Consider the following 18,711-nt stretch of genomic DNA (forward strand, 5'->3'; position numbering starts at 1 on the left):
TGAATGTGAATACAACCATACAGATCGCTACCGGTGGGTCTATTCGCTGAGCCATTGCATCCTTCAGGTCCGGGCGGCCGAGTCCTGTGCGCTGTTATACTGAAATGATCCCCTGTCAGCTTTGAGCCCAGGCCCAACAGGCCTGCGTCTCCCACAGTCCCACAGCCAAACTCCTCTCAAAAGACTAGTTCTCAGCATGGATGAGGGCTATGACTCTGCAGCCACCTGCCACTCCCCGCTACACAGGCCAAACAATCCCCCATAGCTGAGAACCCAGACACTGTATACTATATCTGCAGATGTATTGGGCTTATTGGGTTACTTTGACAAAAGGGAGAGATTTGGATTGATACAAAGTCATTTTAAATCAATGACCGCCCACATATTAATCATCAAAGTATCCTGAATTTCCCCAAGGGGATGAATAAAGTATCTGCTTATGCAAAATGCAAATTATATGTTTAAAATAAATAATTTGTGACTTATCATCACGGTGTGACTTGGATATTGAAAAATTGAAATGGATTTATTATTTATTTTGGAATGCATCATTACCCAAAGGTGCGCGCGCGTGTAGATGAGGAACTGTCCTGCGTATCATTTAGCACGTCCCTCCCTCCTCCTCCCCATTTCAGTTGAAATTACCCACAATGCCATTTCCACTTCGGTGTCGATCCATCGTCCCGGCGTCGTAAACATTCCCGCGGTGGCGACTGTTCCCAACCGTCACGGAACCATGCTCGACTGTCCGACGTTACGTTGGCAGCGCCGGAATAAATCAGTGCCTGGTAAAAGTGCACGTTTGTGCATTGCAGCAGCGCACGTGGAGTAATGTGGGAGCATTGGGAGAGGAGTAGGTTAAGTGAAGGCGAGCAGAAGCTATACAGAGTCGGGGGTCGGAGGGGTTTTGCCTCATCAGTGTAGACACATTGTTACCAACTGTATGTACAATGCTGCTTAAAACACACACACACATGCCACACACACAAAAAACACGCACACAAAATCACACAGGTAGAAACAGGGACACACCCAGACGCGCACACACACAAATTCACACGTACATGCACAGGCACACACACACAGGTGCAGAGGCATACACACACAGAAACACACAGGCAGAACCAGGGACACACACAGACACACACACTCCATCTGGCCCCAGCCCTCTGTCTCCACGTGGACAGATTGGCAGGACTTCAGCAGAAGGCTCCAGGTTGTTTTTATGATGGTTGATTGGCGGCCAAACCTGTGTTTCCTTGTGTGTTCCATGATCTGCTAATGGGTGTCACAGCTGATTGGATTAGTCTGATAGTCCTGCTGGGATGGCGACGGTTCGGCCCGATGGTCAGGAATGTGTCTTTAGGGGATATGGGACGTGTTCCGTCATAGTGTGAGCTCCTAGGTATGGCTGTTCTTGCCGCCATTGTCTTTAAGGGTTCGTAAACTTGTGAAAAAATTCTATCTTTACTTTCCCTTTTCTGCTATATTCTCTCTTTTTCTTGTTCTCTCTCTATCCCTTGCTTTTGCTTTTTGCTATTTTCTCTTTCTTGCTCTATCTTTCTCTCTTTCTCTCTTTCTTGAGCTATCTCTCACTCACTCACTCACTCACCCTTTCTCTCACTCACTCACTCACCCTTTCTCTCACTCACTCACTCACTCACTCACTCACTCACTCACTCACTCACTCACTCACTCACTCACTCACTCACTCAATCACTCACTCACTCACTCCTGCAGATACTTACCCTCCCACTTTCTCTCCAACCACAGGCAAACAGACCTGCCCTCCTGAGAAATTCGATTGCGGGGGTTCTACCAACAAGTGTGTCTTGTTGTCATGGAGATGTGACGGCGAGAAGGACTGCGAGAACGGCGCGGATGAGAAAGACTGCGCTTCTGGTGAGTTGTGTGAATAAATGATCGTTGGCTCCTCCCCTTTATAATGAGCATGAAGAGGTGAGGCCAAATCACCATCGATTGTTAACTCGACAGGACACCTGTTGAAAGCCTCTCCTTGCTTCTATATCATTATCATCCATGTTATGGCTTTGTGGAGAAAGTTTTTCCGTGGTTGAATTGAAAATGTCTTCTTTGGTTCCGAATACGTTAAGGTTGATGTAAAAACGTACACCTTACTTATTTCGAGAATGATTTCAGTTGAATTAAAAAACATACACCATTTCCATTCTGAATACATTACAGTTGATGGAAAACCGTACCTCTGTTTCACTCTGAATACATTACAGTGGATTGAAAAACACTTTCCATTACAGTTCAAAACGTTTTACATCCATTATCAGAACTTATGATGGTTTTTAGAGGATTATGTTGTTGTTGACAGCAATACATAGGAGGATACTTGCCGAGTCGTGGCATCTTAAGTAATCAAACTGTTACCCTGGCATTTGAAAAATACAAGATTTTTTTTTAGGGACTCTTTTTTTGCACCTATCAAATGCAGCAGTTACGGGACCCATCAGAATAATGGCCCCACCCTCTGAGGAGCCAATCATGAACCTCATTAATGTGAAGTCGCCCTCCCGAGCACCGCCCCTATTCGACAAAAGACTCTCTCCTGCCCTACTTCGAAAGCACCCGTGAAGAATTGGCTTCCTCGTTTCTCTTTCTCTCTGAAACTCCCCCTGCTTCTCACGGCTCGCTCTCCTAGGCGCTCGCTCCCTGTCTCTCTTACTCTCTCTCTCCCTTCTCTTATTGTCTCTCTCCAGCTCCCCTCTCTCTCCCTCTCTTTCTCTCCGTCTCTGTCTGTCTAACTCCCCCTCCCTCCCTCTCTAACTCGCCCCTCTCTCTTTCTCTCCCTCTCTCTCTGTCTAACTCGCCCCTCTCTCTCTCTCCAGCTCCCCTCTCTCCCTCTCTAACTCCCCTCTCTCTCCCTCTCTAACTCCCCTCTCTCTCTCTCTCTCTCCAGCTCCCCTCTCTCTCTCTAACTCCCCTCTCTCTCTCTCTAACTCCCCCCTCTCTCTCTCTCCAGCTCCCCTCTCTCTCTCTAACTCCCCTCTCTCTCTCTCTCTAACTCGCCCCTCTCTCTCTCTCCAGCTCCCCTCTCTCTCTCTAACTCTCCTCTCTCTCTCTCTCTAACTCCCCCCTCTCTCTCTCTCTCTCTCTAACTCCCCTCTCTCTCTCTCTCTAACTCGCCCCTCTCTCTCTCTCCACCTCCCCTCTCTCCCTCCCTCGGTGCTCCTGTTGAAGCGGTATGATGGAGGCAGTGGGCCCTGAAGGGATGCGATGTTAAGACTTTGAAGATTATGCTCTCTGGCACGTGACAAAACTGGTTTCATAGCGCAGAGAACAACAATATCTTGTTGGGTGAAGGTGCCATTGCGTATCTTCTTGTTTTTTTTTTGCTCAGTCTATTTTCGAAGCAGTTTTGACACTTTCATGCATCAAGGTTACTTTATCGAGAAAAATACATTTTATTTAGTCATAGTTATTTTCAGGGGGCTGAGGGCACAATGGCTTCTGCGGGTTTGAATGGGAGGAAGATTATCTGACTTCCGTTCCCTCATCATTTGAAACTGTCAAACTAGAGAGATACACATAATTTCATTTGGAAACTCACTTCCATGCACCTACCATAAGGTGTAGCATGAGCTAATGCATGAGCTAATGTCTTAGCGTGCGCATGAATTAGCTTGTAGACCGCCTGTTTCAAGGGGCGCCAGGTGAAGCTTCAGCGCTCCCTTTAGCTCTAACAGCTGCTCAGCTCGGGGGCTCCTCCCCACCGTCCCATCGAGACCCCGGCTGCCCGACGGGAATCCTCCTTTCATGAGAACGTCGCTGGTTGATGTGGGGGGGGGGGCTAGGCCACCTAGGGGAGACGTTAGTGGGACTCAGTGGGTGGCAGACAGACAGACAGACAGACAGACAGACAGACAGACAGACTCACACACACAGACAGACACACAGACTCACACAGACACACACACAGACTCACACAGACACACACACAGACTCACACAGACACACACACAGAATCACACACACACACACACAGACTCTCACACACACACACACACAGACTCTCACACACACACACACACACACACACACACACACAGGGAGCTTGACCTTTGGTGGGTTAGCTGTAATGAAGGCACATTGATCTTGATGCTCTCTATGAAGTAGTGGAAATGAAAATAGTGGCTTATTGACAACTACGACTGGTGAGTGACGTTGATGGGTGCATGTTCAAATCCTGACTGATTTAATTCAATTTATTTAATTCAATCAGTCATTTAATTATTTTTGCTGCCTACTACTTTCCTGTCCTCCAAATGCCTCATGGCACATAGTGCCTTCTGCTTAGACAGTATGCATTATTCATATTATCCACAAGCTACTTTCTTGTTGCTCATCCTACCTCCACCACTAGTTCTACATTGCAAACGATTGTTCACAGAGCAATCCCTACTCAATAATTCTAAATATCTGATGAAATTCTACTTTACATCATGTCACACTCGTCGTGACAGAACACCGACGTGTATCTGTAGGGTGAATCACAGAAGACAAACCAACATCGTCCACGAAATTCACTAACTATTTCAGTTCTGCACTCACAACAACAATTGATTTCCCTGACTGTGTGCCTGACTGTGTGTCTGACTGTGTGCCTGTCTGTGTGCCTGACTGTGTGCCTGTGTTATAGAATGCTAATTGGGACGCAGCCACAGGCTTTCCAATCGCTCCTTCACTGAAGCTCAGTATTGAAACGTAGACAGCTTGCCGGGGATGAAATTGCCCATCGACCTAGACGCGTTAAAACAGCTATCTAAGCTGCCTAGCCAACACTTCAGCAGCAGAATTCACTTAGTAGCAGCCCTTGGCTAGCGTCTGTTTGGCTATAGGGGAGGAGGGATCCGTAGAAGATGGAACTCACAGCATTACCAACACAAAGGCTGTCCTTGAATCCCTCTGTCTCCACTCCTGCTCAGCTGCATGGGAATGTCCTGTACATTGTGTTGTTGTGTAATAATAATATACAATGTGATACGCTAGGATGTAGCCCTGTTTATTAATTCAAGACTGAATCCAAGAGCACATTTCTATAACATACAGTATATGCAATAGTATACCAAGATCTACCAAAAAAAACTGAAAATATATATGTAGGGCCGTGGCCGGCGTTTGAATAGTGAGGGGGGGGGTTGTGCCAAGTGCACCATTGTCTTTTGTCAATGTTGTGATGTCTGTTAGCACACACCAACAGATGTCTCAAACGGTGGAGGACACAGTGTAACTAAGTCTCAACTTAATTAAGCATCTGATTACACTTGTATTAGTTTCTCATTTATTTTTATCTCTACTCTATTTTTATCTCACCAGCTATGAGGTCACCTCGGCGACCCCGTAGCTGGCTACGGACATGTATGTAGGAAATGATGAAGGGTTTAGAAGGATCTAGAATTTTGAAGTGACATCTTTTTTGACAGCTTTGTCAATCAAGCCACAACATTACCATAACATTGCAAATTTGAACCCCATTCAAAAATCATGACGGCTTGGCTTATCAATATATATGACTTTTAAATGGTGTTTTGATGTGTAAATATATTGATATTGATTATCAATAATTACAAAGAATCATTTTCTCTTCATTAAGTTGTAGATGGGGTTTATCAAGTCAGACAGTGGGTCCAAATAATCCTTCAATCTATTGTTTTAGGTTTTCAAACTTAATCTAAAAACCTTTTATTCTTCTGACACATGAGCATCTGTTCCTCGTCGTCTCTGCGCTAGTGGTTGTTTATCACAGTTAGTTTAGTGTGACTCCATCCTGGGCTTAAAGAGCATTGTCTTCACGGAACATGATGCACATGGCGTATGTATACTTTATCACAGTGATAGGGAAACAGACCTCAAGGCAGAGCCATCAATCACACAGGGGGATGCTTTCACCACAGTGATTTAGAGACGAGATACGTGTTAAGGATTCATTAATTACTAATTATCTCAAGGTCAAAGCTTCTTATAGAGGCCACAGACATAGGCAATCTAACACAGAACCTGCCTGTTGGGAGTTAAAAAATCTGGGAAAAGATACTACACTACCCCCCCCCCCCCATGTGTTGGAACATACTAAACAAAGGAAGGTTCTTTCAGGGTTTTAAAGGCATTCTCTGCATACGCACCACTCCAATTCTACACTTTTCTTTTGCTGACAATTCTGTAAAGCAGCTGTACGTTTTCACCAACATGGAAGGCAAACAAAGTGGCTAGGCTCCCAGAATCCCTCACTGCGTTATCACCCTCCACCCCCCATGTGATTCAGTATTAGTAGCAACAAAGCCCATTACAGGCTGCACGCTTAGTGAATCAGTTTGAGGCACCGCTGCTAAATGAGTTATCCCACACGTTGAATTATGTATTAAGTAGTATCTGGGGCATCTATGGGGAAAATGTATTAGCACGTCAGCTAAGGTTGAGTAGCCCAGCTGCAAGCAAGGATATAAAGGCAAGTTTTGTAAGGTCAGAGCTCTTGCTAATATTTTACGTATTTAGTGTAAATTAAATGACTTGTGTGTTGGAAAGGAACCTGTCTGCTGATCTCTGGCAAGGAGTGTTTAGAGATGTGTGTTTGTTTGTGTGACTTTGTGCTTGTTAGTTTACCCATCGCATATTCAAAAAAAGTTTGGACAGCATCAGCAACAGCGTTAGATGCACCACAACTTCTCCTGGATAAGGATTCCAGCGGGGAAGGCGGTGTATTCCCTGTGTGGAGCTGAATCTGTGCATCGGCAGCGTTGAAGCTTCGAGAAATACCTTCAACACTTCTTTTTTTTTTACCCTACCGGACTCTCCTCTCCACAATTATAGTTACTTTGCCACAGGCAAACTACTTCTCATTTCATTTTGCTAATGCAAACATTAGCTTTTCTTGGCTGCTCGCAAGACAAGGAAACAATTTAGTCTAATAATTTGCCCCCTCGGGTGCATTTATTCAGCGTACTCTTCTCCCTGTGGTCCGATGGAAGGAGCCCGTTTGGTTTTTAGAAGTCAATTGGACCCATCTGAAACCAGAAAGCAATTAATATTTAGTCGATTTTTATTTTGTTTTATCTTCTGTCCTTATGTTCTCCGGCCTTCATGGTTGCTGTTTTTGTCAGTGAAGAATATTTTGATATTTCTCCCCTAGTTGGGCTTGACAAAACCGTACGTGTGTTAGTGTGGGTCACTGCTGTGTGTCCCCCGGCTTGTTGCTTAGTAACGTGGAGCCCTTGGTTCAAAGGGGCTAGCAGCTTAGCTTGTATGTTGCTGCTTACTGCGTTGACCTCACATTAACAAAAACTAAAATAAGTACATCTGTCTACACAGCAAACCGAACGGCAGTAAATCCTATGATTGCAACCACAACATATAATTAGCTCAATATGTGTCATAATTACTCTCTGAACACTACTTTGATCCCCGGCTAAATAACTCAAATGGAAATATATTGAAAAACAGCCGGATTAAACAGTAACAAACAGCCAGGGTAAATAATTAATCATAACACTGTGCTTGTAAGTACAGAACAGAATATATCCTTAAAGCCTTTGGGCTAATAATCTGAGTGCTTAAATGTTGCGAGTACGGCCGTGTGTAAACAAAGTGCATCTCCGAGCCGGTAAACTAATGTACATCTCTAATCGCCCGCTCCTCCCAGTCTCGGCTGTTTACCCGCTTTAATTATTCACCTCTGGCTGAACATAAAAGAGTGCACACGGTGTGATATCGTAGATGAATAAAATCCCTTTAGCAGGGCTCAACGTGAACTGCCAGCCCTTCCCCGCTTGCCTTCGTTCGGCGATGTTAATGACGTCACCCCCCCCCAACAACCGTGAAATGTAAAGCTTGAAGCGCTGATGCGTGTGCTGTGCATGTAGGAGGCCAGCCGCCCGGTGAACATACGGTACGGCGGGATTGTAATTAACAAATTATGTGTCGTGACGTTCACTAGCTGGGTACGTTCAGACAGTTGACTGTGATGGCTTTCCGATGTATTGTTTCATCATTGTAATTTTTTTCTTTAAATCATTTCTCCACAGCTTCTTAAGATACAACCACTGGCCTATTAAATGCGTGGTTAATCGCTGCCTACATTTCCATTTAATTGTTATTGATAATATCTCAACGCTAACTCGCTACGCTAATCCATTTAGCATGTTAAGCATAGACGTTGCTGTTTGCATGCAAAAAAAGGTTAGGCTAGAATCAATCATTTATATTAGAAGCCATTAGTGGAGAGCATAGTGTGGTCATGGTGTCGACTCCCAGACGAAAACGTACTGGGTTCGATCCCCTCAACATCAGCTGTCTGCCTGCTCCCTGATGACATGTATCTGAATTCACTTCAGTTGCTTTGGGTAAAGATCTCTGCTAAAAAAAGACCCAGTAAACACTATCGCTCCATTCCCTCTCTCTGTCCACAGTAGCTCTTCTAAACAGTTGACTTTTGCCAGGCGGCTGCTCTGCCACTGCCTTCGTTGACCTATTGTCCCCCCCCCATATGCTGAGTCAGGATGAGTGGTCCAGAAGACAGCAGCGAGCTGTGGCAGCTCAGCCAAGGGCAGGGGAGGCAGAGCTCCCTGTGGGTTATTGTATTCCTCTCCAACACCCTCCTCCTCTTCCTCCTCTCTGTGTCTTCCTCCTCTGCGGTGGATGATTTAAACCACAGCCTTCCTGCACACACCGGGTTATGAAGGGAAAAGGACAGAGATGGTTGGAGAATGAGGATGACAAAAGAGAGACTGGCGTAGAGACAGTCAGAGAGAGAGAGAGCTAATATGTATTCACCTGTTCACCCTGTAGAGCAGATATGTGCACCGTGACATGGAAATTGTCAAGATGCTGGGTTGACAGTTGAGAGAGAGAGAGAGAGAGAGAGAGAGAGAGAGAGAGAGAGAGAGAGAGAGAGAGAGAGAGAGAGAGAGAGAGAGAGAGAGAGAGAGAGAGAGAGAGAGAGAGAGAGAGAGAGAGAGAGAGAGAGAGAGAGAGAGAGAGAGAGAGAGAGAGAGAATGGGTTTAGCAGAGAGAAATACCAAGATGCAATCTGTGATGTCCTTTAGTACTATCTTTCTCTTCAGAATCTAATTCTGTTTCAGATATTTTGCAGGGGCTAAAACTCCTAATCTGGAAATAATGAAAAACACAACTCCCTCCATGTGGAAACACACACAGATGCACATGCACACACATACACACGCGCGCACACATAATTACATATGCGTTCTAACATACACATTTGATGGCAGCATCTATACACATGCCGCAATATTTCAGATTCCTTACAATATTTTCTCTCTTCTCTTTACCTGTTGGTCTCTCTCACAATCTCGTTCTCATTATTCCATGCTGATAATAACTGATAAAATTCTGATTCATATTTCTCTGCTCGCTGTGAAGCAAAGACATCTCCTGAACCATCCCGATCTGTGTAACTGCAGGAGGTGACGGGCGTGCTGTTGTTTCACCTCACCTGGGCACGGGGAGCAGGGTGGCGCCGTGTCTGAACCAATGAGAGACGGGCGTAATGGAAACCGTCCAATTACGCTTCCCCTAATGAAGCCCTCTCGGACTACTTAGAAATGACTTCAATTCAAGCACATCAAGAGCCATTTGCTTGAGGCTCCAGCTTAATTGAGGGAAACTAAAATGTTAAGTTAGTTTGTTTCTGGAATGACCGCCCTGGGCCTTCGGAACGCTCTCATTTAAGACACAAACAGAGAAAAGATTCTTCCGGAACCTCAGCAGGATTTATTTCAGTTGGTTTGGTTTGTTATTTGTTTTGTGTTGTCTTTGCGTTTAGCAAACCTGTAGGCATTCATTTTAAAAGTACATCATCCACTGTAAGTCCCCTAAGAAACAAGCTTTTGCTATTTTGTGTGTAAATTCTGCTTCATTTAATTAAATGTTGTCCTGTGAGGCAGCATGAATTACACTTGAATTCCAACGACATGACAGCATACCGATTATCTCTCTGCGTCCCCCTCTCCCCTACGCCACCCTACACCCAGACGCCCAGGCCTGCCCCCGCGGCGAGTTCATGTGCGCTAACCGGAAGTGCCTGGCGACCGTGTACGTGTGCGACGGAGACGACGACTGCGGCGACGGCTCCGACGAGCTGAAGTGCGCGGCTCAGATGACCTGCGGGCCGGACTCCCTGCGCTGCAACAGCACCGAGTGCGTGCTGCTCGCCTGGAGCTGCGACGGGGACCCCGACTGTGCCGACGGCTCCGACGAGGGCCCGGCGCGCTGCGGCGGCGGGGGGGGCGGGGCCCCGTACCCCACGCATCGCCGCGCCAACTGCACGGCCGGCGAGCTCCGCTGCGCCAACGGGGAGTGCGTGCGCCTGGAGTGGAAGTGCGACGGCGACCCCGACTGCAAGGACAAGTCGGACGAGCTGGACTGCCGTGAGCCGCTTTTTGTATTCGCTTGTTTCGTCTTTTGAGTTTTTCGTCAACTTCCGATCTCTTTGTGTCCGCCTCTCTTGGAGGTTTTTCTAGAAGTTCCCCGTGGGTTCTAGACTGGTAGTTTTTTTATTTGTGTTTTTGCAACTAAAGATTCGTCTTTAATGCTCAAAATCCACCCACAGTGCCCATTGGTGGTCGCCCGTTTCAAATGATGACACTATCATATTGATAATGACCCATATTATTAATAGATCATACTACAGCATCCTCATCCATAGTCCATTAGGGTAGTTTTTGTGATACATCTATTTGCATTATGTATGTTCCATAAACATTCATATGGGATATACTCTCTGGATATGAATGATTCATCTGTGATTCACCGGGTCTCAGATTTGATCCACCCCGATAGACACAACTCTTTCATTCTGGTTGACCACACACACACACACACACACACACACACACACACACACACACACACACACACACACACACACACACACACACACACACACACACACACACACACACACACACACACACACACACACACACACACACACACACACATTGCAACCTCCTGCTGATGTAATCTAACTGCAGCATGCAAATGAGGTCAGAGAGTATCACAACACGGGTCATTCTATTTCCCTGTTCCGCAGAACACACCGCAGTGACTCTCAGCCTCTGCTCTGTTAACAACCCGACAGCCCCCCACACACGTCCCCTCTCTGCCCCCCGCTGGCCCTCGTGGTCTCCGTCTCCTCTGAGGACTGGTTTCTGACGGGGAACTCGTGTGAAGAGGGAGGCAGGGTGATAAAGCAGCTCTTCTCATAATCACGTGGAAGGGGAGAAGGTTACCGGCCGGTGGTTGGCTCTGTCCCCTCTCCACAAAGCCTTTGATGTCTCCTCTTTGTTCGTTATAAAGATGATGGGCAGCGCAGAACATCAAACCCGTCCGCTCTCACTCTCTCGTTTATACCCCGTCATAAAACAGAAGTGAAAGCGGTGATTGATTGCTTATTCAGCCAATCGGATCGCTGCTTTTACTGAAGGTAGCGAGCGGCAGAGTCTGGCGGGGTGGAAGGCGAGGGCCGTCCCGTTGACCAGGGGTTGCTAGGCAACAGATGAATGTCCTTGAAGGCAATTTGGAAAGCCCTTGGAGAGAGCGTAGCAAGGGTGTAGTTAGTGGAAGAAGGAGGCCTTCAGGATCACAGTGAGCGGCTCCACAGAGAGCTCTTCTGTTATAGCCTGTCACTCTCACACTACCCTGGCACCAATAGGTGTTACACACACACACTCACCCTCACACTCACACACACACACAAAGCAATCACATGCACGCTCACACACACGCACGCTGGACTACTACGGTGCAGCCGCCCGGTGTGGAGCTCATCCTGGCTGTCCTTCCAGTGGCCAGTGGCCTGATAACTGTAGAGAGCTGTCCCTGCCGGCCGTATCTACATCCCTCTGTTCTGGACCCTTCGCCTCCCTACAGGGGAACCACCAGTCGGGGCATAATGGCGCTATAAACACCTACACTGGCCTCAGTTTTGTGGATATTGAAAGTAATTTATCACGGGCCCCTGAGATAAATGGTTTGGCTCCGGGTTGTACCAGCTGCCTGCTAGGAATTGATTACACTGTTGGGATCTGGAATACAAAGTAAAATATTGTTTAAAGCCGGGACTTTAAATGCTTTTCTTAATCTGCATTGGGAAGTTGAAGGTATCAAATTGATCAAACTGTATGTGTGCGTGCTTTTGTGTCTGTGAGTATGTGTTTGTGTGTATATGCATGTGGATATTGAGAAATCATTTGTAATTACTGCATGTGTGTGTTTGTGTTGAAAATTGTGTATGTGTGTGCATGTGTATCGTGCGGGTGTGCGCGTGTGGGTTGTAATTCGAATGCGTGTGTTCTTTTAGATTTGGCAACTGATTTTCCTAATTACTGTGTGTGTGTGTGTGTGTGTGTGTGTGTGTGTGTGCCCCCCCTCCAGCCCTGTTGACGTGTCGTCCAGATGAGTTCCAGTGTGGCGACGGCTCCTGTATCCACGGCACCAAGCAGTGCAACAAGGTCCACGACTGCCCCGACCACAGCGACGAGAGCGGCTGTGTGAACGGTGGGCCGATGAAAGGCGCTGCATGCACTCTCTTAACTGCGTTCATACCATGCATTATCATCATAACCAGTGGCCACTCAAAGCGCTCTCCAATATGGCCTGACACTCATCCGCACGCCGACGGCAGCGTCAGCCCCGCAGGGCGACAGCCAGCTCTTCAGCAGCAGTCAGGGTGAGGCGTCTCGCTCAGGGACACCTCCACACTCGAGCCGGGGATCGAACCAGCAACCTTCAGGTTACCAACCCGCTCTACCTCCTGAGCTACCGCCGCCCCTAAATTCAAGTTATTATTATCATAATTAGGCATACGGTAGGCAGAGTGGGTCATGAAGTGCAGCTGGGATACGAGGATCTGACCTTTAGGAGGGCGGCCATCCAATTAGGCTTTGCACTTCGTTACGTCTGCAGTCTGCTCTTCAGGGGGCAAAGGAGACGTTCAGGACGTTGGTTGTTTGATTGGGTTATATCTGTGGCAACCATTGGGTTGTATATGTTACAGGCGTATTTTTCGAAGTCGAAGGGCGATTGGTCGTTCGACTCCTTCCAAATGCTATCAACCCCCAACAGTTTAGTTAGTTTTGTATAATATTTTTGGAGACGAGCAGCAATGGCACCTAATTGAGTCTAACATCTCCCCTGATTCTAGCGTTGGCCCCGTCCACAGAAATGCATTTTACGCCATCTTCGTTGAGCGGTGTACTCCGGTTAACCCAGAGCGGAAAAAAAATAAGCAGAAGAACAAGGAACAGCTACAATACATTTAGTGTTTTTTTGACAAAGAGTTTGAAGAAATATCCGAAAACTTTTAACGTAAACGGATAGCGGAAGTCCCGCCCTCTCACGGCTAAACCTATGAACCTAACCGGACATCCCTTCTTCCGAAGCACACCCGGAAGTCCCGCCCTCTCTGCGATAAGGATCCCCCGGCTACGAGTTTGCGCCACGATGTTTGCGATGTGGAGGCTCCATGGTTGCCATGGCAACCACCCGGACTGTCACTCATCGTTACAGACCCACTGACTCTGTGTTTCCCCTCAGCCGACACACGTCAGCGCTTTCTCGGCTCTGGACTCTCTCCCCAGCTTGTGTTCTGTGCTCGTTCTCCTCCTCCTCCCTGCCCCTGGCTGCAGGCGATGGCTCGTGAGATAGCGTTGTCTGTTTCTTAAACGTAAAAGAAAGACAGAAAGAGACGCCTCGTCAACCCCCGCTTGACAGCGTGAGACACGGACACGCCGACCCAAACACAGTTTGCATTCCACTTGTTTTCCTGTTTGGACTTTCTCTTGTTTCACGTTGCGCTCTGCTTCTCTCATCATCTGCTGCTTCCTGTAGGGCCTTCTTCAGCTGGTTACCCCCGCCCCCCCCACCCAACCCTTAATGACTGGATCATACACCAAAAGAAACGATGCCATGTCAAACGTGTTGCAGCCACTAAGGGACTAGACGTTAACTAGTCCTGTGCCTCATGTTATGCCACTAAGGGACTAGACGTTAACCAGTCCTGTGCCTCATGTTATGCCACTAAGGGACTAGACGTTAACTAGTCCTGTGCCTCATGTTATGCCACTAAGGGACTAGATGTTAACTAGTCCTGTGTCTTGTGTTGCAGACTAGATGTTAACTAGTCCTGTATCTTCTGACTAGATGTTAACTAGTCCTGTATCTTCTGACTAGATGTTAACTAGTCCTGTGTCTTGTGTTGCAGCCACTAAGTGACTAGATGTTAACTAGTCCTGTGTGTTGTGACTAGATGTTAACTAGCCCTGTGTGTTGTGACTAGATGTTAACTAGTCCTGTGTGTTGTGACTAGATGTTAACTAGCCCTGTGTGTTGTGACTAGATGTTAACTAGTCCTGTGTGTTGTGACTAGATGTTAACTAGTCCTGTATCTTGTGACTAAATGTTAACTCGTCCTGTGTGTTGTGACTAGATGTTAACTAGTCCTGTGTGTCGTAACTAGATGTTAACTAGTCCTGTGTGTTGTGACTAGATGTTAACTAGTCCTGTGTGTTGTGACTAGATGTTAACTAGTCCTGTGTGTTGTGACTAGATGTTAACTAGTCCTGTGTGTTGTGACTAGGTGTTAACTCGTCCTGTGTGTTGTGACTATGTGTTAACTAGTCCTGTGTGTTGTGACTAGGTGTTAACTAGTCCTGTGTGTTGTGACTAGGTGTTAACTAGTCCTGTGTGTTGTGACTAGGTGTTAACTCGTCCTGTGTGTTGTGACTAGGTGTTAACTAGTCCTGTGTGTTGTGACTAGGTGTTAACTAGTCCTGTGTGTTGTGTTTCAGCCACGAGGTGTGAGGGTCCGCTGAAGTTCCTCTGTAAGAACGGGGAGTGCATCGACAGCAGCAAGGTGTGTGACTCTGTGAAGAACTGCAAGGACCGCTCAGACGAGCCAAAGAAAGAGTGTGGTGAGTGGCCTCACTGTCTCTCTCCATGTCTCTCTCTCTCTCCATGTCTCTCTCTCTCCATGTCTCTCTCTCCATGTCTCTCTCTCTCTCCATGTCTCTCTCTCTCCATGCCTTTCTCTCTCTCCATGTCTCTCTCTCTGTGCCATTCACTCGCTCTCTCTTGCTCTGTCCATTCAATTCAAAAGACCTTCGATAATTGCCCTGGGAAACGTAAAGTTTCATTTCCTCTTGCTCTATCTGAAGCTCGCACACACACTGACAAACACTGACACACACACATACACATACACACACACACACACACACACAAGCTGACACACACACACACACACACACACACACAAGCTGACACACACACACACACACACACACACACACACACACACACACACACACACACACACACACACACACACACACATACACACACTGGCATACTCTACACTGACATACACACACACACACACACTGGCATACTCTACACTGACATACACACACACACACACACACACACACAAGCTGACACACACACACACACACACACGCTGCACACACATACACACACACTGGCATACTCTACACTGACATGCACACACACATACACACACACTGGCATACTCTACACTGACATGCACACACGCACGCACGCACGCACGCACGCACGCACGCACGCACGCACGCACGCACGCACGCACGCACGCACGCACACACACACACACACACACACACACACACACACACACACACACACACACACACACACACACACACACACACACACACACACACACACACACACACACTCTCATTCCATTTCACATACCCCTGGTGCATGACGTTTGAAGATTATAAAAATAAACCCCTTTGAACTTTAAAGAGTTTATCGATTGCATTATGTATGGTGTTCTGCTGGTCCAGCAGTCCTCCTCCCCCTCCCTGCTCTTCCCTCCTGTAGCGATTTAACATCCACTGGAAACCGCCGTCTAACCTGCCAATTACTGAACTTGTGCTTTTGCCAAAAAGTGTGTGTCTGTGTGTGTGTGGGTGTGTTCCTTTTGCCTCAGCCTCATTTAACGAGAGTGTAACTGTCGATGAATTCAGGGGCTCATGCAGCAGCCGTAATGGTGCCCCCCCCCCCCCCCCCCCGCAAGCTCAAAGACGCTCTCTTTGTGGCGCCGTGCATTTCAAAGAAGCCTTCTGTAATTAGAAGCAGGCTCTGTTGATTACGGGAGTCATGTTCGTTTGTGCTCATCCCTTTCAAAGGGTAAATACTACGACTTATACACCTCTCATGCCGTCCCTCTCACCCTTTTGTTTCTTTTACTTTCACTTTCTGTATCAGTTCTTTTTACTTTCTCCTCCAGTCCCTCGTTGCTAGTCCGACCTCGTCCGCCTCCCCCCACTTTGATCTTACACTCAGTGACTACAGAGCTCGGAGGCGGACGGCCCACTATCTGTCTTGACTCGGCGCGCAGCGCTCTCTACACTTACATTATTCCATGTCACACACCTCCCCCCCCGACAGACCCACCTTCCCACACACACACACACACACACACACACACACACACACACACACACACACACACACACACACACACACACACACACACACACACACACACACACAGACACACACAGCTACACACACAGAGCTACACACACAGAGCTACACACACACACAGCTACACACACACACACACAGCTCCAAACACAAACAGAAGAGTGTTTTTATTCATCCCAGGCAGGTGATCAGGTGTCTGGGGAGACTGCAGGGCAGAGAGAGGCTCTCGCCGCTCCGCCAGCACCCTGCTGCTCAGCGCCTCAGCCCATATCATACATCACACACACACACATCACACACACACATCTCACACACACATCTCACACACACATCTCACACACACACGTACACATCACACACACACATCACACACACACTACAGCTCACACACATATCTCACACACACATCTCACACACACATCTCACACACACACGTACACATCACACACACACATCACACACACACACCTACACGTCTCACACGTACACATCACACACACACATCACACACACACACACCTACACATCACACACACACATCACACACACACACCTACACGTCTCACACGTACACATCACACACACACATCACACACACACACCTACACATCACACACACATCTCACACACACGTACACATCACTCACACACACACGTACACATCACACACACCACACGTACACGTCTCACACGTACACATCACATACACACATCTCACACACACATCTCACACACACACGTACACATCACACACACACACCGACACGTCTCCCACGTACACATCTCACACATACACACAGCCACGCAAACATCGGTTGTGGCGCTGAGTAAAAATAACTCACTCCTACTCAGCTGAGGCGATAGCGAGCGTAATGTTTGGAGGTTATTTGCAGGGGAAATTATTTCATGCCTCCTCTATTTTCCCCCTTCTTCCTCCATTCCTTCTCTGTGCTGCGTGACAACAATAGAAACCTTGCCCATCATTCTTTCCCTTATTCCTTCCAGCAGTTCTTGTAGTCATGCCTTTTATTAGGGTTACAGCACTTAACGAAAGTTGCTATAGTTTGTTCAAATGCTTTTTCCAACCTTAACTTGAATGCTCCCGTTTCCTCTTAATACTAACAAGAATGACCTTGCCTCTGATTTCAAAGGTCACTGTAGCTGAGAGCAAAACAGTCACCTTGTGTGTGTGTGGGTGTTTGCGGTTGTGTGTGTGTTTGTGTCTGTGTGTATGTGTGTGTGAGTGACTGTGTGTGAGAAGCAGAAGCAGAGTGAATTGTGATGTTTGCTTGCCCAGGGGATCTGTCGAGTGACCTCTAAATCACGAGAAGCCGTCTGAAAAGCTGTTAGGATTTTACCCAACGCCTCCCCGGGGTGCTGTGTGTGTCAACAAAACAAACGCTCCCATAGTGGTCACTGGACATACAGAGAGATGATGCATATTTATTGCTGTTTACTCAAAGCCACTATCGCCGCGGAGAGATGAGGTTAGATTAGCAAAGAGAGGAACTGAAAGTAAAAGAAACAGTCAAACTAAGTACATTTTCTGACCTCACCACCATGAGGTCAGATTCACTGAACACGAATTGCTCTTTTGAATACCTAAAAAGTCCGATTCACCTGAGCTGTTCCCCTTCAGAGCTCCTGCTTACAGTGCAACCCCAGAGCACTTCTCTCCCAAGAGCCCCTCTGCAAGAAGGAAAACGCAACTCTGGTTTCTGAGATGAGCGTTGACCCAAAAGGACATCCATCGCAATAACTCTTTAATTTTGGACTCATTCATGTATTATTCCAGTGGTGGAGTGTAAAGATGCAACATGCAAAGATTTCATCATTAAACACAGCTGATTACAAAACAAAACCACAGTGTTGCATGCATTGAAATACACTCTATTATTATTATTATTATTATTATTATCATTTAAATGTAGGACAGACATTACCCCGATGCAGTAGGAGTGGTGCCATGGAGTAATGCTGAGGCGATCAGTGACTGATGTGCCAGCGCTGCGTTTGTCTAATGAGTAGAAACTCCTGCTGACCTTTTTGTATCTTCTGCGGGGCTAATGAGCCGCAGAGAGGGAAAGCTTGGTCTTAGTCTTAATTAAGGTCACCTTAATGTGAGACCTATGTCGCGCTAGGAATCCTGCAGTCAGTGGTCGGGTGGTTATCGGTGTCAGCCAGTTTTAC

At 47.1% G+C, this 18,711-nt stretch overlaps 1 protein-coding gene across 1 annotated transcript in view; it reads left to right on the forward strand.

The window, feature by feature from the left end:
- LOC307085651 (low-density lipoprotein receptor-related protein 8-like) overlaps positions 1-18,711 on the forward strand; it is a gene marked incomplete at both ends in the record, with an annotated part of 84,095 nt that overhangs the window by 44,173 nt on the left and 21,211 nt on the right. Inside the window, 4 exons of the mRNA XM_079750517.1 lie at positions 1,774-1,902; positions 10,017-10,412; positions 12,421-12,543; positions 14,835-14,957. Coding sequence (XP_079606643.1) covers positions 1,774-1,902; positions 10,017-10,412; positions 12,421-12,543; positions 14,835-14,957 — 771 coding nt within the window. The remainder of the gene's footprint in view (positions 1-1,773; positions 1,903-10,016; positions 10,413-12,420; positions 12,544-14,834; positions 14,958-18,711) is intronic.

The sequence above is a fragment of the Pollachius pollachius genome, assembly GCF_949987615.1.
Source record: "Pollachius pollachius genome assembly, chromosome: 14".
Taxonomy (NCBI): domain Eukaryota; kingdom Metazoa; phylum Chordata; class Actinopteri; order Gadiformes; family Gadidae; genus Pollachius; species Pollachius pollachius.